Genomic DNA, 27,646 nt, shown 5'->3' on the forward strand with positions numbered 1-27,646 from the left:
CGGTAGTTTTCCAGGGCTACCTAATAACAGTTTATGTTTGTATTGGTGAAATTCTAAGTTACTTTTAATCCTGATAACTGTATTTTCAATGTGCATCCAGAGCATAGAAATAGATAGATTAGTATTCTATATTTTTATTATTTTTTTTTATTTTTTGATCAGACGTGATCTTCTAGTTTGTTGTCTACATTTTTTGCATAGTGTTTTGAGTTTCTGAGCATGCCCAGCATTTATTGTTCACTTCTGTTTATTTTTTGCTGTTGCTGTTTGTTTGCGGATTTTTATTTTTTAATCAGATTTGTTTTCATATTCCTATAGATGCATTTTCATTCTAGTTCTTTGTCGTTAGGATTAGCTTCAGTTAATATGAACAATATTTATTTCTTATTGAAATTCCTTAAATTTTATTTTAGTTTTTTTTCTGCAAGGGATTTGAAGGCTTGAGTTTACCCTATAGGCACTTAGCCATTAGGCCGTGCAGTCACCTGAATGTAGTCCTGAGGGTTAATCTACTGAGCTGAGCTTCACCTACTTATTCCCACTTCTCAGAAAATAGTAAGGATACATTGGTTCTATTATCAAGATCTTTAGCATGGAGGATATAATAGCAGTGTCAGAACTTTACCCACAGAGCCAAGAATGGCAAAGAAGCTACCAAATATAAGAAAAAAGATTGGGTTGTGAGAAAAGATAATCTACCCATCAGGGAGTTATTTTTTAACATCTTGCCCAGAACCTTATTTAATGAGAATTAATGAAGTATTTTTGTTTACTTTATATTATTGTCATTATAAAGTAACATTTTAGTACTTGTTGTCAGAAGTGACAGTATTTGTGTAACATGATCCTGTCTCTTCTTGATATTTGAAGAACAATGACTTCAATTTTTATTTTATTATGTTGTTGGTATGGGTGCTGTAGCTAGTCCTCAATGCATTTATTAAATGGATTAGGGTATTGTCATACTGTTTGTATAATATTATTATTTGGATCCAAATTGATTACTGTTGCAATGTTACTGGTCTTGACAATTTTTAAATAATTTTATATACTGATTATGTGTTGTTCTGTAGTTAAGAATTAATTTTTTTTTGTGTATTAGTCGGATGGTAATAATAATATTGGTTACTGCTTTTAATACCCCAATTATTTTCTTGATTATTTTTATTATGAAAATAATTTCCAGACAATGTTGTTTTTTGTTTTTTTTTTTTAAGTTAAAATTTAGACTTTAAAACTACTGTATTTTTTTGTGTAATATTTTTGTTGAAAAAAATTTCGCATAATTTTAACTACATTAGTTTAATTTATTTCTTATAATTGATTAATTCAGAAACAGAGAGTTTGCTTTCTTAATATATAATTTTCCACTGTTTTAAGATAAACGCCTTTTGCATGTCAACAGCCACAGACAAATGTATACAAAACAGTATTATTAAATAAACAATTAAATGTGCATCAGCCATCAAACATGTGCTGTAATGAAACAGTTCAACCAACTTTAAAAAAAAATTTTTTTATCTAAATAAAAAATATTAATATTAACTTAATGAACTGTTATTAATTACAAATAAAAATAATATTGAGCAGGCCTAAAAGCATAATTTTCATTCTTAAATTAAAATAATTAATTTAAAAAGCATTTCAAATTTAATTTGACAAAATAGATGTACTTATTACATCAAAAAATTATATTTGTCAAAGTAGCAAAAGAGTTAAGTGAATTAACAACTTGATGAGTTATACTTGTCAGAAGTAAATAGGCAGGTTAACCAATCAGTCTTATTACATTTCTAAGATTTTTGAACAGGTGTCTTGATGATTATTATTATCTTAACGTAATTTATATTTTTCTAATTCCTTACATTAGCTTCATCATCTTTGTATGAAAATGTGAAATGCATTTACCGTTGTATTATTTATGCAGAAGGAAGTTGTATCTTTCTGGGTTAACTTATATTATTTTAGTGAACCATAGTTAGGATAATTACCTATATATTTCTAAATTCTGTTATCTAATTGAACTGATTCATTTAGTGTGATTAAATTTTTTTTAATGTTCTTACTATTATGTGGACATCCAAAGTAAACTCCTCTGAATCACGTTATTTTGTATCCATATCATGTTTTCAAGGTACTTCTACCCCTAAGATGTCTAGCTTTTGAATCAGGTTGTAAAAGGAATAATTTTAATATATTAATCAGGATATTATATGTTTTGAGATGATAAGAGTTTAATGATAGGTTGCAATCTATTTCTAACTGTTTGTACAATGAGTTGAAATCTTGGAGTTATTTGTTTACATTCAGTAAAATATAATATATTTGCTTCTGTTAAAAATTTACTGGCACTAAAATTATTTTAAACAACTAATAATAATAATTATATTTGTTAAATGTTATTTAACATAATTTTTTTTTTAAAGATAGTTATATTTTCATGTTGGTTAAGAATAATTTAGTAGTAGTTTGTTAATATTGAAAATACAGTATGTTTATGGTAGAATGTATATCGGCTCTGCTTGTATTTTAATTTAAAGTATTTTCTTTTTTTTATTAATTACCAAAAGTATTTACAGTATTATTTGTTAATGAAGCCAGAGCTTTTAATAAGAGTTTGTCTATGTTTTTGTTGTATTTGGGTAATACTATGTTAATGTAATGTTTATTTTACTTATTTGGGTAATATGGGTATTTAATGACCTTGTTGCACTCTCCGCTGGCTGCTTTTTTATATGACTTTCTGTCTTATTATTTTTTTTCATTTCACAATTTACTATAACTATTATATATTACTACTAGCGGTGTGGTCAATCAGTCAGCAATTAGCAACTTATGCAGCAAGCATTTTGTGTGTGTGTGTGTGGAATGGCATGTCTGTGTTGTGCTTCCAGCAGCCGCTCTTCGTGGTGTTGCCATACAGAGGGGACGTGCGAGGGCCGCTTTCCCAGCCGCTGCCGCATTCGCAAGACATCCATCACCGTTGACCGCAGCGGCAGCCACCTTACATGGATACACACCGTCAGTAGAACTAATCATATCTAGATTACAAATCTCATATCTTTATATTTAAATTTATATATATTTATACACTTATAATTATAGTAATAAAGAAGTCTGCTTAATTTTCCTTAAAGTTATTCTTTTAAAAGAAATTTCTCTTGATTTAAATATATTTTTCTAAGAGATACAGAATTGTAGGATTGGCTAACAAGAAGTGGTAGATAGAAAATAATTTTATTTGGAATATTTCAGACAAATTTAGTATAAAGTACTGTTAGCTTCTGAACAGATGTATGACAGCTAGTGATTAACTAAATTTCCACTGATATTTATCCTTACTTAAAATTTTATTTTTGTGAATATTACACTCTGAGGTATTTCAGTTAGATGAACAGAGTTGTAAATAGAAGTATAATCCAGGAATTGCTGGATTTTTTCAGAATCTTTTAATTTAAATTTGTGTGTTTCTAACTTAATGACTTAGTGTACTTCCCTTGTAAAGATTAGTATTCTGACTATAAGTTTTTTCTTTTTATTTTGATTGTGATCAGTTATTTTTAAGAACTAATTATGGATGATTTTTTAATAGTTAGGGATTTTTTATATAACTAAAAATTCCATGATATTACCTATTTCTGTAGAAGATAAACCTTGTCAATGTGTTCTATAAATAGGTGTTGCACTTAAATCATCTCTTAATTAAAAACAAATATCTGGAGTATTTTTTCCCAAATCCTCCCAGTTGCACACAAAGTATTTAGTACTATCAGGAACTTATTTTTTTATATATTATCATGTGGAATTCACTCCAAGCAGGCTTGTTCATAAATAGTGTCATATTGATATGCATAAAATTTGTTTTTAGATAAAAATTTCAATTAAAATCAAGAATTAAATTCTGCACTTCAAATTGTTCGTTATAAAATCTTAACAGTAAACAAGTTTTATGTCCATTGTTTAATTTCATACTGGCACATTAAATTATTACCATCTACTTAAATATACTGTACTTGATAAGAAGATTGATATTAAACACTTAAAGAGAGATTGAATTTACCTGTATATCTTCATTAATTTTAGCTGTTTTCATTATTATTTTCTTAAAAATCTGAAATATAGAAGCTGTAGTGTTATTAACATGGTCATCATGATCTTTTTTACCACACTTTTTTTACATGGATTCTTTTGTAATGTTGCTTGCCTTTGATATTTCCTTTGTACATTTTATCATATACTTTTCTTGTTATAATGATATCATAATTAGTAATAAATTACTATTTGTTTGTTAAATGTGATTATATGGAAACAGTTCTTACAAGTTAAAGATATTACTTTTGAGTCTGGAAAAAAAATCACCAAGATTGGCTTCAACTGGTTGTCATTTCTACATAGCTGACATTATATAAACACTTTAAAAAATGTTACTTAACAATTAAATGATGATTTACATTTTCCATTTCTGAAATTCCACAATCTTCTGTTTGTGTATGTATACTGGGATTTGCAGGTCAACAAAATTTTGCTTATTGTAAACTTTAAATTTTTTAAAGCTTTTCAACTTTCCTTTCAAGGATCAATATTATAAACCATCACCTAATGGAATCTGTTAGTGTACTCTTTAGATTTTTTTTTATGGCTTTCAGTGATATATTATAACATAAAACAGGTAACTGTATTAAAGAGTATTTGTTTATTTCCTGTCAACCTTTCAAAATCCATTGTTGTGGAAGTATTTTTATACAATTTTTAATTTTTATAGAGAAGTTTCATTGATTTCAAAAATCATTTTCCGATTATTATGGTTCTCAATAAACCTGATGCACACTTTGTTCAAGTAATCATTAAAACTAATTTTCAACAATTACACACACAGTTGTTAACAGCTCCTCTGGCTGATTAGCTGTACAAAAATTGAATGATATTGAAAAAAAAAATGTGTAGTTTCAAACCAATTATCCTTTTACATTTTCTGTGTTACTTTGTATGACCCTTTTCTTAAGTGATCACTGATAATACTAGCCAACCATTTCGCTGAACAGCACAGTTCTGCTATAAAAGTGTAATAGGGCTTCCTTACTGTTTGAAAGACCTTAAATTTTCATGGTGTTTGGCAAAATACAAAACAGTATATGCAATTTACAACAATCCAAACTGGTATGGCAAAATACAAAACAGTAAATGCAGTTTACAACAAACCAAACTGTAATTAAGGACTATGTTATTCTTATTCCTAGCTGTTTTGTGTTATTTATTGTGCCTTATCATACATACAATCTGCTTTAAAAATAATATAATAATAATAATAATAATGTTATAAATTCCGATAGGTTGTATTTAGTGTAGGTAAGACTGTTGTAAAAGTGAATATTATAAGATATTGTGGGGTTCTATTAATGAGAAGTAACTTAACATTGTTGTTTTTTACTTTTCATTAAAACCCATTGCGCTGAATGTTTAAATCTTTGTCTTTGAAATTATTTACTGTTCCAACACAGAATCCAGATTTTTAGTTGTTTTTGTTGATAAAATAAGTAAATTATGTGATAATATGAGAGATTTTCATGATGTATGATGCAGCTTTATTTTGTTGAGTTCTGTAGATAACTGTATCTCTTGTTCGTAAAATAAAGATCTTTTTCTCCATTTCTTTTCCCATTGTCTGCTCATTTTCTTAGTTTATAGTGTTACTTAAAGAAATACTGTAAATGATCTAATTATGGGTAAAATATCCTACTATTAAAACCATTACTTCAGAAATAAAGAGAAGATTGTTTAAGTTTAATGTAGATTTTGATGTTAGTAAAGATTTTAATAAATTTAAATTTTGGTTTCGATTAACTTTTAATTATTTTCCTATATTTATTCTATTAATAGTAATTATGGAGAATTAAGTCAATGAAGAAAAGTTTAAATTGAAACTTACGTATTCCAATATTCCCAATTAGTTATTGAATTTAGCTCTGGTGGGTCTTAACATTCTAATAATTATTCCTTTATTTATTGGGTGTTCACATCTGCTTCTTTCTTTTACTTGTTATAACCATTCATTTTGTTCATTATCTACCAGATCATAATACATCAGTTTCATATAAACTGATTATCTACTGGGAACAAATAATAGTGTAAAACAAAAAAATTGTTAACATTCATTTAGAATGCAAATAATCCCATTATGCAGTCTCTTTTTGGGTTTTATTTTTTATTTTTTCTGTAACTACTGATCCTCTTCTAAAATATCCTTGTTCAATTTAGATTTAGTGTCTAAATATACACATATGGAGGAATTATTTCTTTTTAAAAACATTATAAATATTTGTTATTTTTTAAATTAGAATTTAGTTTTCATTTTTGTAATGAATGAATTGCAACACTTGTTTTCATACTTTTTCACTGATATAGTTAAATGTTGGTACTCTAAAAACTCTAATTTTACATTGCCATTTATTATATACCTGACAGTTATTTTTACACCTGTGTTATGAGTGTGTTAATTTATTTAATTTTAGTTTATAGTTGGGATCAGTCAATTTTAGATCAATCTATTCAAGATCAACTGTCATTTTATGATTGGACTGAGTGCGCTTATACCAGATAGGCACAAAATTGGCACAAATAAAAAAAATTATTTTATCTAACAGCTACTTACTGAACCACCTGGAATCTGGGTGACCGGTAATATCATCTCTAATCTGTTCTGACAATTGAGTGTTGCTACACTACTTTGGTGAAAATCAACATAAGAAATAAAGTTAGATTTTATTGGATTTGAATGTCTATATTAACTGTGTAGTTCAATCATTGAATTAACAACAGTATCAGGAATGGTCTGTCCATCTGATGTTGGACAAGACTATGGTTGAATTATATTGGACATAGATCAGTCTTATCTCAAAGTATGAAATATATGATGTTTGAATATAAAATTAAAAAAAAAAAATAAACAGATTCGTGGTAGCATCTAAATTCCTAAATGAATGTTATGAAAATTTACAAATACAATATTTTCAGAATTGTTCAGTTCTCTTTACAGTGGCTTTTTCTTCAGTTAAATTATGAAATTAAACCACTACTTTACTGCACCAGTATAATAAATCTGGTCCATTATTCAGGTAAATTAAAACTAATTATACTGTTGAATTAGATTTGAATCTAATTCTTGTAGAAGTATATTAGTTTTAGTTACAGCTTGCAGTAGAGTGATATTGACTTTTAAGCTATCACCTACCAGGTTTTTATGCATGATATATTACATTCTTACTACATACTGCCTCATTTGCAGGTTTGTTACCGTGTGGTTTTTTTTTAATAGTAATTCCTTCATTTCTTATTTATTTATTTATTTTATATAATATGATTATTAAATAAGCTGTATAATATAATAAATTTACTTATTAGTAGCGATATGAAGTTTATTTTCATTATAAAACTATTTCATTTTCTATCATTAAAAAATCATTTTTTCTCGTGTTTGAAATGTATATTTGAGAGTATTGATAATTTTCTGCATACCTTTTGTCTTCATTTTGGTAATATATTAAACACTAAAAATCTTTTATTTATTTTATATTAGTGCGTTAATTATTTTTTTAAACTAAAAGAAATTCAATCCATGAATCTCTTCTATAGTTACATAAATATGAAGAATAAATATAACTGATGATTTAAATAGGCCAAAAAAAAAAGTTGATCTAACTAGTCCATACACATCTGAATTGTATGAAATTGTATTATTTCTATTGTTAATTGGAAAAAAACTTTAAATGGATAATTTGTTTACTTGTATATTATATTGAAAGTTAGTTAAATATAAATAACCCTTAATAGAAATTTAACTTCCTTTGGGCCACTATTTTAAAAAAAAATTTACTTTTTTAAATCCAAAAATTTTATTTACCAAATTCCACCCTGTAAAATATATATATATATATATATATATATTATATGAATTATAAACCACCAAAACACAGTAATTAGATAAATTAAACTTAACATATTAATTTCCAAGATTAGATTTTCTAATATTAATTATTACATGTTAAAGATTACATCATTCCAGTACTGGACAGCAAAATTTGCATATACTTTCATAATACAAATCAACATTTTTAAAACAGAACAATCTAAAATAAAATAATAAATTTTTAAAAGAATTATTTGCAATATAATTATAGAATTCAATACCAACTGAAGATGTGGGATACCTCAAAAATCGATTCTTGGAAATTAATATGGTAAGTTTAACTTGTCTAATTACTGTGTTTTGGTGTTTATTTTTCATATAAATATATATATATATATATGAAATATTAAATTTTATTAACACATTGGTCAATATATATGTTAATGAATTATTTGAATTTTCAAAAAAAGAATGTGTATATATATAAATAAAACAATAATAATCTTAAGTACTCAAAGCACCTTAAGGATCTGCTTTAAACAAAACATGCATAAATTTAATAAAAATTAATTGCTTAGCAGAAGAAATTATTTAGAAAAATAACTTAAAAAGAAATTACTTAGTCATTCAGTTCACTAAATGTGTTTGTAATGCAATATGTGTAAAAAATAATCAGTTAATTTTTCTAAAGCAAATAGTTAATTCCTGTTTAAATAAATGTGATTAATACCAAAGATGCAATTTGAATTAAGTAGGTGATAATCCTTAACTTTTTTTTTAATATAAATTTTTATTAAACCAAGAAACAAGCAGAATTACAATTTAACTATACCAGTAATATATTATAAGCATTAAGGTAAGCGTTAATTAATGTCTCTATACTCGCACTTGAGAAATAGAATCCATTAAACTATTTTAACTATTGTCTTGTGTACGTGACAGCCACTGATCTAGCCTACTAATGTTCCATATTTACCAGCCTACTACTGGTTCCAAACTTTGAAAGTGGAGTACATTAGTTTAACGATCAAGTTAATGCAACCAGAATATTTTTACATTGTCATGTACTTTGTTGGTTTTAAAGTGAACTATTTAACTATATTTCAACTATATGTTGAAGAAAATCACTTCATCAGTGCTTTATCTGTTATGAGCAACTGCCAAATGTCAGGGAATTCCAGATAGTCTAAACTGATACTAGATCATGGATAACCGGTGTTCTTTGGTGGCTGGGCTTCAATTAACTACACATCTCAGGAATGGTTGACCTGATGCTGTATAAGACTACACTTCATTTATATTCATACATATCATCCTTTGAATTTAGACCTTAACGGTGGTTCAGAGACTAAACAGAAAAAAAAGAGAGAGAGCAAGCGAGTGTGATAGCCCAAACTGCAATTTTATTACGCTCTGAATTGGATGATGGATGTATTAAGTTAAAATTATTGTGCTATCACATCAGAAAATTATGATAATTTGAACAGTGATGATAAAAAATAGCTTCATAAATTTATGAATGCCAAAATATACTGAAATTTTATTTGGATTTTCAATTCTGAAATTAGGCTACTGAGAAAGAGATTAGTTGACCACCAAATCTGAATAAAGTAACCCATGCACTTAAAACGTTGTACACGTTGCATTCTGTTTTTTAAAAGGTCAATGATATAAATTTTTTATTTTGTTTCACAATATTTTTTAGGAAAGAATTTTATCATATCGCTACTTAATTGTAATTATTACCTAGTTATAAGTTTTATTATAAAAAAATGTTTATTTTTTATGTAAGGAGTTTTACACAATGTTGTGTAAAGAAAATTTATTTATGTATTTATGACATGTGGTATTCTATCTCAACACGTATAATGATAATTAACATGTAATTGTCTCTGGTCTTGGCATGTTTGCAGGCGATTTGGCTTCACTGTAATATTTTTCAGCATCTACTGTTGTTCATTATTCATTTATAATATAGTGTTATTACCATTAATTATTACTATTATTATCATATTACTTGCTAAAAGACTGTTGTGTAGGTTATGGGTATTTATTTTTTTATTTATTTTTCCGAATGATGTGATCGCTAGCATTGTTTGTAAATTTTTTGTGCAATGTTGTAGTGTGCAGTGTACATATTATTATTATATTATTATTATTATATTATCATATATACATATATATTTGAATATGTACTTACATACATATATATATATATAATCTACTATATATATATCTCCACAGATGAATTGCATTTTTATACATTATAATATTGAGCTATGTGGCATGTGGTGTTTTTCGCTTTGCACTCAATCTAACCTCATGCAACCTGTTATTATTTATTATTACTATAATTATTATTACTTATATTTTAATTTTATTATTATTGTTACTGTTATAATATGAATTTATATAAGTCATATTTATGATTTTTGTTTTTAAAATAAACATTATTATTATAGCAAGTTAAAAGTGGAATGTAACAACAGATTCTTGGTTTTCCTTTTTTTTAAATATACATATAAATAACTGTTTTTATTAGGTTTAGTTACTTTTTGGTTGTTTTATGTTTTGTTTTGATTTTAGAAAAGCACTAAAGTGTTATGTTTTTTGAGGGATATTTGTTTTGTCACACAAATTAATAAAATAATTAATTAGCACTTATTAATTACTACTTATTAAATGCATTAAGTTTTTTAAAATTTAAAGTATATAAAATTTTTTATTATTATTAAACATATATTTCATAATTATAGAATTATCTCTATTTCTATATTCATTAAAAATTCTCATCCTTGAAAAAATAATGCTGGTGTAAAATTAAATTAATCTTTACATCAATCGAAGCCTTCTCAGTACTCAAAATTTATATTAGGTAAGTTTTGCTCAGTGTGCCTCTTTTCTAGTGCAATTATTTTACTTCAAAAATAGTAGAACTAGTTAAAATTTCTTGGGAATCCATTCATTACAGAGTAATAAAATGGAGTTTAGAATTGTTTGGAATAAAGTTTCATTAAATAGATTAGATTTTTAAGTAAATCAATACAATTTTTTGTGTACTAAAATAAGCTTTACAAACTCAAAATTTGTGAAATTTTGTCTAGAAATGGTTTCTTGTAATTTATTCATGAAATGAAGAGTTATTTATAACTCTTTTTTTATTTTGACATAATAACCTATTACAGAATGTAGATCCCAAGAATACATGATTTACATATTTATTAGGAGATCTGAATTTACACTATAAGCACTTCAGCCCCAGGTTGGGCTTTTTGCACAATCAACAGATAGAAAACACATCACTCAACAAATGACATTTCAATACATATAAATGCTAAGTATATAATTTACTCGTATGGCTCCTTGTAATCCTAGTGTGGATCCAGTTGATGTCAAATCAGAATCCACAAAATATCACTGAGAGGGTGGAATAATTATGAGAAAATGGTAGATAGAAAATATGATCTACCACGAGGGTCCATGAAATGAAACAAACAAATGTACATCAAATAAGTACTTAATTTGGTTCTTTTTTTCCTCCTTCCAGGTCATGGAGTATTCATACTACCTACTGTATGAAGGGATAGATTTACTTAGGGTAAAACATAACATTATAAATTAATTTGTTGTGACAACTCTCTCAAATGCACACTGCAACAAATTATTTTCTTCCTGGTTCTGAAAAACAGCGTAATGTAGAAACAGGGTTATGTTTCTTTAACTTTTGTTTATTTCCGAAATTTTATAGATTGTAACTATCCAACTGAATTATCTTATCTAAATGATGAAAATGAATGTCTTGGGAGTAAATTACCAGATTTAAAAAAAAAAAAAGACTTAAAAGTGAGTAAAAGAGTAAAATTGGAGAAAAAAGTTATACAACAAAAACTGTTTTTTAAAATCCAAGTTTCTATTAAAATTTATGGAATTTAAATTCCCTCCAAATTAATACTAGAATGATTTATTGCTACAACAATATCTGAAATAATTTCAGTTAAATAGCAGTCATTGGATATATATTAACTCCTGCTGTTACTGGATGTGTATGTGTGCTCTTCACTTTTGCCTTGTAATTTGATTATTTTTTTTTTTATTAAAAAACTGTAGATATTAACGCAAAACATAAAGAAGAAATATACATTAGTGAATCTTTTTAATAATGAGAATAACATTTTTAGGCTTTTTTTTTGGAAGCTAAAAGATCTCATTCCATATTCCCATCCACAAGTTTTAGGTAGTGATGTGAATTAATCAACAAATGCTTCTTATGATAATGTTATAATTATTTGAGATGCTATGACTAATAGGTCTCACTAAGTGATCGTAAACGTTTTCATTTTAAGTGAAAATTTTTTTTTTTTTCGCTTTATAACTGAATGTAATTTTAATATTACAGGGGTGTTTTCAAAAATTTTTAAGGAGTTATTTTCAGTTTTACCAAACTTTTTCATTGTTTTTATGAAAAATATTTGGTGAACCATAAATAATTACATAGGATCAGCCTTCTTTCTTAATATGAAAGCCAAACTCACTGGGCAGTTTTTCCTGTACAGTAAACTATCTGATATTCAGGTAATAGGAATAATTGAGTGAGTGGTTTGTTATCAAATTGACTGATCTAATGTTATCGTCAAATGAACCCAAAACATAAAATACCAAGGTAACCAAGTGGCACACAAATGTTACTTCATGCTGTTAATTTATATTTATTGTTTAATCATTTTTAAAATAATCCCTCTAGTCCATTTACTTCTACTTAAATTGATGATGTATAATTTTGATTTTTATAGATTATGTTTTATAATTTCCATATATCACTTGAAATTTATTATATGATCTAAAGTTTCTTTTGTTATTCTTTATTTTTTTTTGACTGCTTTTATTTATTTATTTTCTTACTTTTGTTTTTGGCTGTATAAATTATTAACACTGATTTGATCCTACCATCTCATCTGATATTTTAAGCACTGACACCACTAGTTAGGCATTCTGAGCAAATAGTTGCATATTAAATGGTTAGTTTCTTTCTGTATCAGAAGCATTTATACATTAGTAATCATTTTAATGAATTATCTACACAAAAGTATAAATTACAAAATCAGAACTTAGTTTTTAGGTTTCATGCCAACATACTTAATCCAGTATATCAAACTAGTTTCATACAACCTGTTTTACCATTTGATGTTCTTTTAACATTATGCTTTCAGATAGCTTGGTCTTCATATATATATATACATATATATGTATGACCTCTGGTGAAATGGTGATACTGTCTTTAATCTGAAAGGTACTATGGATTTAAACCTCATCAGGAATTTTTTCCACTTGTTAGAGATTTCCATTTCCTATTTTAGGATAATATCAGGAATGACCATAAAAATCCTGCTAAACCAACCCCACCTAACCTTAGAAAAAAGATCTGTGACATCCCATTCTTCCATAATACATTGGCAGGTAGAATCATGAAATTGGACTCTATAAATCCTTTTTCTCTGCATTCCACTCGGCCAAGTTTCAGGATATTGAAATAATGAACATTTAATGAAAACATTTCAAAATCTGGGAATTTTTTTCTCATTTTCCTCCAAAATTCAGCCCCTATTAAAATTAATTTTATGTTAATGACATTATAAAATAGATTATCAGACTTTATTCTTAAGTATCCCACTTTTAGGAGTTACTTATTAATTAATTATTTAATTTTTATATTGTTTGTATTAAAATTATGGGGAATTTTTTAAATCTATAAGTAAACATTAAACAAATTTTGGAATAATCATTCTATTAAAAAAAAATTATATTTGTATTGTTTGTTACATTTAATATAAGTCATATCTGTTTCATTTGTTTTATATTTCTATGTGTATTATTTTTGTTTTTATATTTAACATTTATTAATGTTGCAGTGGGATGTACTATGATCCGTTCTTAGCAGCACATGCAGCAACCGCTGATAACAACTATAGATTACAGGTTAGCTGAATAAACGTGTACATACATATATGACTTGTTTCTTATTAATAAGTTATTTAAATTTAAAAAAAAAAAATATTTTTTGTTAGTTTTTTATGTCTTGCACCTTTTTATTAAACTCTAATTTTTTTGCATTTTTTATGGAGGAAAAGATTAAGATAATATTTTTATAAAAGTATTTTAAAAGAATAATTTTAATATTATGTTGTGTTGAATAACCTATTTATTTAAGGAACAGAAACTGATTGTCTACAGTAACATTTAGTCCTGTGCAAGGATAAATTTCCAATAAGTTCTTTTAAATTATTGAGGAAATGGATTCGGGCAGAAGTTAGTGTAGGAACCAGCTCTCACGGCTGTAAGAAAAAATAAAATTATTTTTCTTATTAAGAGTCGATTTTTCTCAGGATTAGAGCTAACAGATCTTACTGCAGAATGCAATAATGTTAGCAGAGTTTAAAATGTTAAGCAAAACAGAATTTAAGTACAGATGAAATTTTTTTTACACATGAAGTTTGGTATTATTTATCTGGGTATATATACTCATTCAATTCATGTTTGTGGAGTATAGAGAATCTGTATCCCATTCATAAACAATTACTGCATTCTGAAAAAGCTGGAGGCTTTTTATTCTAAGGCAAATTATAGATCTCACATTCTTTGGAAAAAAGAAAAAAGTATAAATGTATATATTGATTGTTTATGAATTCTGTTTCTGCTACTTGGAAAACTCAATGTGAATAGAATTGAATTATTTTTATTGGGATTGTCTAATTGCACACACTGCTCAGATTTATATAAACTCTACTCGAATGATAGCTTAACTGATTGCATAATTTCAGAGTGTGTTCTCCATAATTGTCTGACTTAACATATTCTAACCTTTTCTTCTGAGTAGTACACAAAAACCAGCCAAAGATCATTTGAGAATTAATAGCAGGAATCTTGATTTATTCGGAGGATGTCATAAAATGTTTTTGATGACAAATGTAGAATAATTCAATGCTTTGAATTAGAGACAACTTTCAGGACTTAAAGGTAAATTTCATTATAGTGTTTTCCCAACTTGCTTTATGTAACTTTGCAATAGCCCAAACAGAGGTGCATGAATACTAAAACTGTTACGATAAAGAATCTGAAAAATTATTGCTCCTTCACTGCTTTGTATGGGATGTGATTATAAATATACTGGAAAATTCTTTTTCCATTTTAAAAATATTTGTCATAATTTTACAAAGAATTCATTGATTTTGTCAGTAGGAGGAAGGCCTAAATCTCTGTCAGCATTGGCATTTTCAGAGATTTCAACATTTTTTTTTTATCTCTTCCTCATCATAGAAAGTGATGATATGAAGTAGATATGCATGATGTTGAGAAGTAGTTACTAAATTGATTAAAAGAAGAATAATTTCTGAATTAATGGAAACAGAATAAAAATTTCAAATGAGTGCGCTCTAGGGTTTTAGATGTAGCGATGAAGTCATTGATCATTTTCAATAAGTGTTGACCTCATCCAATACTTAATAGGATTTGAGATTGGTGATTTTTATAAATATCAGCTCATTAGAACTAGTTACTTTCTATTGAAATGTGATGTTCAACTATGTGTTGATTAAACAAACATTTTGAATTTTTTCAAGTATTCTAAAAACATTTTTCCCCAAAACTTTTGCCCTCAACAACTTGGTGCATAATGTGCCCATGTTGTCATTGGTGATCTCTGGATAATACCTATTTGTATTCAGTTTCTGTATTTTATAATTACAGTGTTATCAAAATATTTGTAATATTAGATAATTGGTTTAAATTATTTCTCCCAACTTAATTTTTATATTAGAAATTCAGTTATGAATTAGTTTTTATTTAAATTTAGAATTGTGTTTTAATTTATGTATTATCTGGAAAAGAAATATTGTTTCACTTGTAATAGAGTTTTATTGATCTTTACCTCCAATATTATATGATTCAGTTATTTTACATATCCTATTACCTGTAAGCTAAAATAAATTTTTTTGGTACATCAGAAAAATTTTGTATTCAGAATTTTTTCCTCCAGTTTTAAGTTCATATTACTAATAGATAAAACTTTATAATTGTAAATATTAGGTTTATGGTTTCAATTAGAACTTTGTTTCAGGCGGGGACTACGCCTAATGAGGTAAAATATTTGACTTAAAATAGTGTATTTTAAGTCAGTTATTTAAAATATTACACCTTGTGTGAGTTTTATGTTGGTTTTTTTACTTGCTTTTTTTAGCATTGTTTGTGTGTGCGTTGTGAATAAGTATTCTATTTTATATAACAGTACTTGTACGTAATAAACAACATTCTTATAATACTTATGTGTATTATATAATGCATATAATAAATTTTAGATGTTAGTAAAATACACAGACTATTACCATCCACTTTTTATTTTGTCTATCTATAAATCACTCCTAGAAGATTTTTTTTGCGCAGTTTACAGTTGGTTGTGTGATATTTGGTTGCAGTGACAATTTGTTATATTACTGTTAATAATTAATGTGTTTGGATGCTGATTTTATTTTTAATTATCTGTTTAGATTTCATCTTTATCTACTTAATTATGTTTTTTTTACTATTTTTATTATTACTGCCAACCAGTTGATTAAAACATTAAAAAAATATCCAGTATGACGCGAAAAGTTTTTAATTTGATTTCTTAAAATGCTTTTTTGTTGATTGTTTATTGATTGTGAATTTTGTATAAGAAATTGTGTATTTATTTATTATTTTATTTTTTTTTAATAATAAAAAAGGATGGACTGGACACATTATTTTAATCTATTTACTACACCAAAAGTTTTGTTCTTAAAATTTTTATTTGTACGTACCATCTCCTGCATGTGTTATGTTGAAAGTATGAAATTATAGCTTATATTTTTAAAGTAGTTAATATATTCTCAACTTTATTGAATTTTAATAGTGATATACACTCACACACCACTATCACCATAAATTTAGAATTATCCAAAAGTTTAATATTTAAGTCCCTATTAATTTAATATTTTAACAATATTGTAGTCACACAAAACAATTGTCATATTGGTAATATTCACTTTACAAATTGTTAGTAGATGATCCATATTATTTATTATTAATATTAGCATGGGTGTTCATCACATAAAAAAAAAATGTTATTTTGCAAATTTGTTATTTATTATATTTTTGTTCAGATGGGTGAAATTATTCATTTGGGAATAAGTTAAATTGCTACGACCTACTTTTCTGTTGTTTTTATATGGTATATATGTATTTTTTTTGCTCTTCATCCGTGCTGATGTGTAGGTATTACTGCACCTTGTTTGTAAGTAACGTTAGAAGTAATTTCAAAACTTGTGTGTTTTCATATAATTGAACAGCATGTGTTGATTTTTACGGTTTCATTTAGTACATCACTTTTGTCAGTTTTGGAATGAAAATCAATTTAATGATCTCAACTGTAGAAGCTAGTGTTTTTCGGACCTAAGTATAGTATTTTTTAATGATTAAACATTATTGACATAGCGCACATTTGCGTGCTTTTCATGAAGTGCTTAACATTGACTAATTTTACAAAGAGGTAGAGCACTGACCAAATTCTGTGGATTAAACACGCTTTACATATTCTAAATATGATTACTTCTAATCGAAGAATAAATTCATATTAATTATTTCTAGGCTAGGTTGCAAGAAAGTATAATAGTCTTTTTGATAGGATACATGCATTAGTGTTTATATTGTATTAATTAGCATGGCTGCTGATTTTTTACTATCCTTTATCTTATAAAATGCCTTAACTCATGAATGAAAGAGAACGACCATTGAAATTAAATGAAAAATCAATTTGGTTTAGTTCTGGTTTGGTATTCATCTTCTTTTTTTTAAATTGTGATATGCAATTAAAAACCTTATATATTCAGCCAACTCCTGATCATCCATGATTTCAGGAAGAGGATCTTTGATAAAGAAAAATGCAGTACAATTCCAGGTTATCCAAACATCAATTCAGAATGATGATCAAAATATAAAAAAATAACTAATATTGTTGTATAAACATGTGCTATATAATATTATGGTTAAACTTGAAAAAAACAAATTTTGCATGATAAAAGAGAAATCAAAGTTCAAAAATATTAAATTATCACTAAATTTTCCATTTATAAAATAAATTAATATTAAAAAAAACTCATCCAGTAAAACTAGGTTAGAAAAAAGTTATGAAATCTGGTACACCATTCAGTTAAAATTAATATTTAAAAAAAATGTATATACGAGGGGACGTTCAGTAATTAACGAGACAAATTGATGTAGAGAAAAACAATTTATTCAATGACAATAAAGCTTACACATCTACTTTTCAACATAGTCTCCATTTAGACATTTTTCCCACCATTCTGTGAGCTTTCTGATTCCTGCAGTGCAGAAGTCTTTAGCTTGCTGTTTGAACCATTCGTATACCACTTTTTTGATTGCTTATTTGTCGTTGAACCTATTGTGTAAAAAGCCTTTGAGTGGGCTGAACAAATGAAAATTGAACGGGGTGAGGTCTGTAATGCTACTAATAAACATATTTTTATAAGAAGGAAGTGACAACACCTCCCAAACCAACCTCTCAAGCATTTCTCCCATTCTCTGAGCAGTGAGGGGCTTGTCGTTGTCATGCAAGAGAATCGCGCCTTTTGAGAGCGTCCTGACGTTTTCACCTTATCATGGATCTCACTTTCTGTTGGAGCAAATTAGAATAGTACTCACTGTTCACAGTACGTTGTTCTTCTAAATTGTCACTAAAAATGGGCCTCGCAAGCCCCAGAAGATTGTCAACATCACTTTATCGGCTAAAACATGAGTTTTGATTTTTTTTTTTTTGGTGGGTGAATCCAGATGTTTCCACTCAAGACTGCTATTTGGATTCAGGTTTGAAATTGTGTAACCATGTTTCATCACAGGTTATACGATCTAGAAAGTCATTCATTACCTAACGCTTCAAATCGTTCTTTAACCTCAGAACAAATGCGAATATGGGTGTCTTTATGGGCTTGAATCAACTGTCTTGGGACCCATCTTGAACACTTTTTGTGATAATTCAGCACATCATGAATGATTGAATGGCATGGTTCCAACAGTAATGTTAAACAAACTAGTAATTTGGGAAATTTGACTTGCCTGTCTTCACGAATAAGATCATTTATGCGATTTTGCAATACAGTAGATGAAACTTCAATTGGTCTTCCAGAGCGATGGAGATTGGTCACACTTTGTCTGGATTGAACTGTTCCACCCGCTTATACTCGTTAATGTGGTTGAAACACTTTTCACTATACTGTTTCAACATTCTTGAGTAAATTTCTGCCATTTTACACCTTCTGATAGTAAAAATCTTATCACTGAACGTTGCTCTTCCATGAACACGTTTCAAGCAGAGCTGACATTCTGAAATCAACAAAAGAGTATGTTTAAATAAATTATGATTGAACAGCTGAAAATGTGTTCCTAAGATTGCCAACAGACACTCAAAAAGTTTCATTGTTATTGAAGGAGCTGTTTTTTTCTCTACATCAGTTTGCTCATTAAGTATTGAACATCCCTTGTTTAATTATTATTTCTCTTTTTACAGATGCAAACGCTTTATTTTTAATGAAACTTCTTAATGAGCATAAAATTATAACATCTCATAATGAACTGATACATTGTAGTATAATATGACAAATCATATTTTTATTCTGAATTGAGGTACTGCTTTCTATTTAATACTAGAGAGATTTTAAATAATGATACAGTCAATTGGTTGTAGTGCAATTGAATATAATTATGTTGTAACTTAAATGTTATTGTGCATGACCAATTAACAAAAGTAGTCTTGAAATAAAATTTTTATTTTCATTATGAAATCAATTTTTGTTGTATTATCAGGTTATTTTTTATTTAATTAAATTAACTATTATATTAATAAACTGTAATTAGCTATTATTTTATAATAACAGTGTGCATTATGAGTATAAGAACAATTTTCAAATAACACAGTCATTTTTAAAGTGTCACATGTTAAAAAATAATAAAATCAAATTAAAAGAATAATTAATTCTTTTCACATATTAAAAGAATTTAATTCTTATGAAAAAAATAAATCACAGTTAGTTCATAGTGTTTTTTTGTTTTTTGTTTTGTGAATATAACAACAATATATTGCGTAATAAATAATTAAAAGTGATAAATATTATTGAAAGACTTAAAAATGTTTAGTGGTCTGTTTATATGAGAAAATTTTAATTTGTGCCAGATTATATAAACAAATTTAGTTAAGCAAACTGCAGAATAAGCATATTCTAATAGTACAAAAACATATGGCAAAATGAAATATTATACTAGTTCTTAATTGATTCTTAAATAACAGTGTTTTTCAGGTGCATTGTGATTTACCTACAGCGTGAAAATGCTAATCAGGAGTTGGCTGTAGGTTGCTTCTTACCAAATTTTCTCAATTCAAAACTCTTTAAAACATTTAAATATCAATTAGTGATAAACTATACTATTTTCTTGAAGAAATGTTTCATATAAAAGATTAATTTATTTAAAATTATGATGCAATGAGTTCATGAAATATCCAGTTTAAAAGAATAGTTTAAAAAGTTTTATTCAGTCAGAAAATCATTAACTTACTGAACCCTATAAATTGCTATTCAAAATGTTACTGTTACAACATAAAAAATTTATAGATTCAACTTGCTCTAAAATTAAACTGAAATCTGGAGAAAATTAAACAAAAGTTACACACTAAATAAACATATACAGATAATGTGCATTGTTATTAATCTACTGGTTTTAGCTTTTGTAATTTTTTCATTATGTGCCAACAACAGCCATGCTACTTATTAATAAGATGCGGTATTTGTGAAGAAGTCTTATTTTTTTGTTATGACTTAAGCTCTTAGAAAAAACTAGAAGTTTTTCACCTCTCATCATCTTATTTTGAGTAAAAAAAATATAAAAGTTTTCATTATTATTTCCTGATTCCTTAGAAGATTAAATTTTCTTTGCTCTTCTTTATACATAAACCACCTCTAGAAGATTTCTCTCTCTACCTTTATGAGTTTCATTTCTTCCTTCTTAAACGTTTTTTATTTGACTTTTCCTTAATTTTATTTTTATGTGTAAACCAATGCAGTTTTTGCTTCCTAAATCCCCAGTCTCATCTATTTCCGGTTGTTGCCTTATTATATCATTTCTTTATTTTCCACTAATTATTCTGTTTAACACTTTCAATAATTTTCTTTTTGGTATTTCTGTTGCATAGGTTAATATTAGGATGGAACAACATTTTTGCATTACTTTCTTGAACTAAATTAAGTGTTTTTGATTCTGAAATGAATATGTTGATCTATTATACTTAATGAAATGATTAATTATTTTATGAACATTTGACAAAATTGGTAACCCTATATGGTTTCTAGTGCGAATTGAACAGAACATATTATGGATTTTTTTTTTAACTTGATAAGACACAAGGATGCTAAATTTATTTTTGGTTGAATATTGAAGTGTAAATAGAAACAAGTGAGTTTTGAGTAAGAGTAATATTATACTAACAATTAAAATTTTTAAGTGTGCTAGCAAATGAAAAAAAAATTGTGAAATGTGGTAGTCGCTGTGATGGCAATAAGTAGATTTTTCTTATCTCTTCACTGGTATAATTAATTATAAGTCCAAATTGAACGTTAGATGCTGAATTATCGAATTTCTACTGTAATTTGCATATTGGTAGCAGGTCATGACATAACTAGGATGTGAATTATATGCCATGCAAAAAGAAAAATGAGCCATAGTGATTTAATTTATTTTCAAATCTATTGTCTTATTTCATGTAGGATTATGATACTATAATGTTATTTTAATAAAGAATTTTTTCATAGATGTAAATCTACTAAACTTTTTAAAAATTAAAGGATATTTATTTGTTGGATTTTTAAAATTTTTATTTTCTTTTTTAATAAAAAAAATATATTTCATTTTAGTAGTACTTGTATCTCATAATTAATTTTTTCCTTCAAAATATTACTTTTCGTTATTTTAGTAGTTTCTTTGGTAGATGTTGTTTCTCATATTAAAGATATCCCATTACAGGATCCTGCTGGAGTCGGTGTGCTTATGGACCCTGCTTTATCCTTGGTCAACAAACCTAACCTTGAGGTAATTATTTTTTTAAATTCCCTTTTCAAACAGTTTAAAGATTATAATATTAAAATACTTTATTTTTATTTTTTTTTAAAAATGTAGTAGTCTTTGGTATATATTTTTAAAAGCAAAAAAAAAAAAAAACTGTAAATTTTTTGTAGATTTGGGCTTAAAATTTAATTCTTTTATTTGGTTTTTGTATTATATTAGTTCTTTTTTCTCTTTGTGTCAGAAAGCAAGGTTCTCTCTCATTTTTTTTTAATTTATATATTTTTTAAAATTTATACCTTTTTTTCGTAAATAATATTTTGTAATAAAAAGATTAGATAAATAGGATTTATTAAACTTAAGACTTATATAATGAAGGTCCTTTCTTCAATATTTGCTTTGGTTTGCTTTTTTTTTTTGTTCATTACCATTAATCTCCATACTAAGCATAAATGAGAGCTACTGTTCCAAAAAAAAATGTTGTAGGTTGAGTGGCAATTTCCTACTGTTTTAATATATATATTTATTTATTTTTCTAAAATAAATCCTCTCAAGACCCATATCATCGCTGCACTAATAAATTTAATTATGTATAATTCATCTCAATCCACCCAAGTATAGAAATAAGAAACTCTCACCTTATTTTTTACTTTTTCATATAATATATTTATATAAAATTACATGTCAAACATAAAATTAAAAGATTAAAATTACAATTAAGTATACAAAAACATATGAAGTCAGTTAAATAAAATAAAATAAAAACAAAAATATGACATGTATATGGCCAGCCAACTTAGCTGTGCTGTGATATTTGGCTGGCCATATTCATGTCATTATATTTTTGTTTTTATTTTATTTTGTTTAATTGACTTCATATGTAATTGTAATTTTAATTTTGTGTTTGATATATGTCATTTTATGTAAATATATTATAGATGACTGATGATGTGGGATCCTGCGAAAGTGCTTTCGTAAAAAAAATTATATGAAAAAATAACGTAAGAGTTGTCTTATTTCTTTACTTGGGTGGATTGAGTTTCATATATATTATATATTATTAGCAACTTAGTTGCTCTAATGTTGGTCCTTTATCTATGATTTATTCATAGTTAACCATAATATTATTATGGTCGTTGGCATTCGTCCTCACTTTTTACTTTCCAAAATGCACTTTTATATATATATATATATTAACTGGTGCAACTTAGTTGTTCCAATGTTGGCCCCTTAACTATGATTTATTCATAGTTAACCATAGTATTATTGTGGTTGTTGGCATTCTTCCTCACGTTTTACTTTCCAAAGTGCACTTCTAGGGTTCCAATTTAATTTTATTCAAGAAATATTTTAAACACGTTAATCCATGATTGAAAATTTCCCTTCTCATCCACTAACAGATTATATTTTTTTGTTTAATTTCGTAATTTGAAAATAGCTGTGTTACAATCAATAATAATGATATAAATTATGGAAATATTTGAGATTGATTGTTTAATATTTCAGACCTCCTTACAGTTACTGCCAACAACAAAATTTTGAATGAAGTTTAATTTTATTTGCATTTTTAAAAATTACCTTAAATCTAGCGTATGACCCGAGAGTCTGTATAAAGTTTTTGAGATTTTGGTGAGATCAGTAACATGAAACTGGATCTTTTGAATGTAGCCTTTCAAAATTTATGTTCCAGTATATATTACTTTTAGAAACATTTTTTTTTACAATGTTTCTGTTTTTTAATTTAGGTACCTTATGTCTCTTACTTCTTGGTTTTATTCTTTTCTTATTGATCCACCAGTTGGTGTAATGTTAGTTAGCTTGCTGGCATCTACTTGGGTTGAATTTCTAGCAAAATTGTGAAGTTTTCCTAACACTTCCTTGAGAGCATGCTCAAACAATCTGCAACATGTCTGCAGTTGTAGTACTAAAATAAAAACACTAGTTTTTCTGTTCTTAAGCAGCACCTTCTATTCTTGAACAAATTACCTAATCAGCATTTTTTCTTTAGCTGAATAAATCTAATACTGTTAGGCATTTCCTTCACAAAAAATACAAAAATTATATTCACTAGAATGAATTCAATTGGTCAAAAAAATGTTTGCTAAATCCCTTCCATAAATCCTGTAACATTACACATAAATAGTAATACAATATTACTAATAACTTTTGTAATAAATCATAAGTATTCTGTAAAGTACATACGTATACTTGGCCAGCCAGTATAATAGTATATACGCTAGCATCTAGGCAGTTGGTTTCTGTTACTATTCCTGGCAAGACTTGCTATTTTTTTTTTTTTTTTCAGCTATCCCATTCACTTTAAAATACGCTTTCACATGAAAATACTTGTGTAGTATGGCTTTTTAAGTCGCAATCTAAAAAAAAACTAAGTATTTATTAAAAAGAGAACCTTTCTTGCTTTAATCCTTTTTAGACTTTTATTATTGATATTTTTATTTTAATTAATAGTATTGAAATGTCATTTAATAATAATAATAATATAATTGCTTTTCAGGATTATTTTTTACTTTTCAAATCATTATTTAATTTTTTAATTTCAAGTTCATTTTCATTATTTTTTTGGTTTTATAATTTTTTTGTGTTTTATTTAATTTTACCATTTATTTATTTTTTTAATATTTACTATTTGATTTTGTTAGATTTCCAATACTTTGATTAGTTTTTATTTGTTTTAATATTTTTCTAAAAATCATTACTATTTATTTTTATAGAGTATTACTGGAAATAAATTTTTTATTTCAAACTGTAGATATAAAATAATATTATTTTAAAACTTTGAGGGGAATTTTTAAAGTCTTATTAAACTGCTTCGTTGTTTTTTTTAACTTCTCTGCTGTTCACATTATTTGTATTATATGTAGGTGTATACTGTTACTCATCTATTTAAATATTAAGGTCTTAGTAGCTCCATTTATAAAAGTCATGACTTGTTTTATTACAAGTAAAGTTTATTGAGTTAACATCTCTTGTCTTTTATCCAGCAGGTTCCAAGTTCACATCTAACCAGGTTTAGGTTGTTTGTAATTGTTTTGTTCAATTCACTGCAAATATTTGCATACTGTACTTACATATTCAAATTTCAAGTTTTATAAAATATAAGGAAAAAATAAATTAAACAATTTTTTCTTAATCTAAACAAGTATAAAAATATTATACGTTTGTTTTTATCTTTATTATCATTACATGTCGTTGAAAAATTGTTTGACATTTTTTTACAGTACAATATTTCAAATTGTAAGTATTAATAAGCAAAGCACTTTGACTGAAAATTGGGCCCAGAAGTAGGTTTTTTTTAGTAGATTACCCATTTTAGTTAAATAAACTACATTAATTTTAAATGTATTGTAAAATCTATTTTGCATTAACTTTTTTTTATATTTTTAGTTTCTGCCTTTTTTCAAGTTTTTCTGGAAAAAAATACTACAAAATAATAAGTGGTAGTCAAATTTGGTAACAAAGTCATGTTGACTTAATTCAATACTTAGTAACATGATTATTGGTAAAAACAGAAAATTATAGTTTCTTAGATTTTTTTCTAATTTATTAGATAAATTAACTAATTTAAATATTTGTCTCAAAATTGTATAAAAATTGCAAAATAAATAAAAATATTACCTATTATGTTTTATTTGCTTTTGCACAAGCAAACAATAAATAGTTTTTTAATTAAAACCGTTACAGTTAAACAAGTTGTTTTTGGTAATGATTGTATTTTCAGTGACTCAGCTTAGGAGACATTTATAAATTATGTTATCATTTTTATTTTTTGACCCTTTTTCAACAAAAATTGTCTATTCTCCTAAATTATGACACATTCTTGACATCCACTACTAATAATAAAATACATATATTATACAAAAATATAATTCTTTTATTTTGCATATTTAAAGTGCAATATTTAAAAATATTTAATTAAACATTTTCTATATTAACTGAACTTTTTCAGCTGTTCAAAATGTTACCTATAATCTATATACGAGGCATGTTTTTAGAGTAAGTATAGTTTTGAAATAAAAAAAAAAAAACAATTATACTATTCTTAACAATATTATTTTTATGTGAAAGCCTGTACTTTTCTACATAATTGCCACCAATATTAAGACACTTGTCATATTGTGCAACCAGCTTTTGAACACCGTCGTCATAGAAGTCTGTCGCCTGACTTAATAAACACTGCTGGTCACAATTTTCGATAATTTAAGCATTTGTACACAATTTAATAGACAGTACTTCTTGAAACTTAGGAAATTCTTCAGATAGTGAAGAAGCGTCTGTTCTGTCTCACTTTTTTGTCAGCTTTCTGCACCAAATTTTCAGTAATGACAGGTCATCCATTCCGTTCCTCATCATCAACATTCTGGTGGCCATCTTTAAAAGCTTTTTATCTATTTTTGTACCATTCCAATGCTCATAATGTTTTCTCCGTACATTTAACTAATCTGACAATGAATTTCAGCTGCTTTCATGCCTTAAGCACTAAGAAAATAAATCACACCATGTATTTTACAGTCGGCAGGATTCTTGATCAGCAGAGGCATTTTAAATGCTCACAAACAAACGTAAACAGTTGAATATTTCCATTATGGCATCTGTGGCTTGCCAACAGATGCAGGTACACAGTGCGCGTGTGTGGAAGGAATGCTGACTGCAGCAGCAGAATTTCAAAACTGTACTTAATTTAAAAACATGCTCTGTATATAAAAGTGTGTGTGGGTGTGTTCCAGTATAACTCTGGAACACCTGGAGCAATTTCAACCAAAAATGGTACGTGTGACTTATTTAAGGAAAAAATACTGTGAGGGTAAAACACCCCTAGCTGGGAAGGGGGTGGCATGTAAAAATAATCAAAAATGACTGATATTAGTGTTGAATCGATAGTTTTTGGGGTGACGACTGATTGATGATAGGCGCAATGACATATAAGTTCAAGTTTAGTCAAATACAGAGTTTCGAACTCTGTAGGACCTTCCAAAAATTTTTAGAAACTTGTAAATGAAATTAATTTTACACTATAGATGGATTTCATTCCTTTTCTTGTCTAATAGAAGATTGGGATAAATAAATACCCAGGTAACACTGGGTAATTGGCTAGTTCCTAATAATTCAGCTACTTTCTATAGTTCTTGAAGTACATAATACTTTAACACTCTGATTTAATGTGTACATTTTCAAGTTCTGATGACTGCTTTTTATGTTGTCTTGAGTGATAAATGCTCCTGAGCTTAGTTTTCATTTTGTTGATTTTGTTAAATATTTCTTAGTGTAACCCAGCAGATGGCAAGACAGCCGTGTTGTAGTATATTGCATGACCAAATAAAAATTGCATCTGAAGTTGATGCAGCACAGCTCTGTGATCAACAAACATTTATGTCTGTACCAAATACAAATTGAATAATATTAGTAAAATATTGTTCGATTTATTTGCAATAAAAGAAAATAACAATGCTTAATAAACAACATGTGAACAGTTGTAATAGATGCTGCAACCCGCTTGTACTTATAATCATATGATAGTAAACTTTCGTTTACATTTTTTTTGCATGTAAACATGCAAATGTTATTTTGGTTGCGCGGTAGTCGCAGTAAGAA

The 27,646-nt window shown here is 26.8% G+C and overlaps 1 protein-coding gene across 13 annotated transcripts in view; it reads left to right on the forward strand.

Annotated features, from left to right (window-relative positions):
* Positions 1–27,646, forward strand: part of LOC142324279 (RNA binding protein fox-1 homolog 2-like) — a 557,441-nt gene that overhangs the window by 510,919 nt on the left and 18,876 nt on the right. For 5 of the 13 annotated variants that reach the window (XR_012756257.1, XM_075365183.1, XM_075365181.1 and 2 more), the window contains 4 exons: positions 2,895–3,021; positions 13,810–13,876; positions 16,014–16,034; positions 21,998–22,063. Coding sequence is in view for 11 of the 13 variants with exons in the window: in XM_075365183.1 (XP_075221298.1) it covers positions 2,895–3,021; positions 13,810–13,876; positions 16,014–16,034; positions 21,998–22,063 (281 nt within the window). In the remaining 2 variants the exon portion in view is untranslated. The remainder of the gene's footprint in view (positions 1–2,894; positions 3,022–13,809; positions 13,877–16,013; positions 16,035–21,997; positions 22,064–27,646) is intronic. The other 8 variants (XM_075365182.1, XM_075365191.1, XR_012756258.1 and 5 more) reach the window with 6 other exon arrangements.

This window comes from Lycorma delicatula, chromosome 4 (assembly GCF_047948215.1).
Source record: "Lycorma delicatula isolate Av1 chromosome 4, ASM4794821v1, whole genome shotgun sequence".
Classification (NCBI taxonomy): domain Eukaryota; kingdom Metazoa; phylum Arthropoda; class Insecta; order Hemiptera; family Fulgoridae; genus Lycorma; species Lycorma delicatula.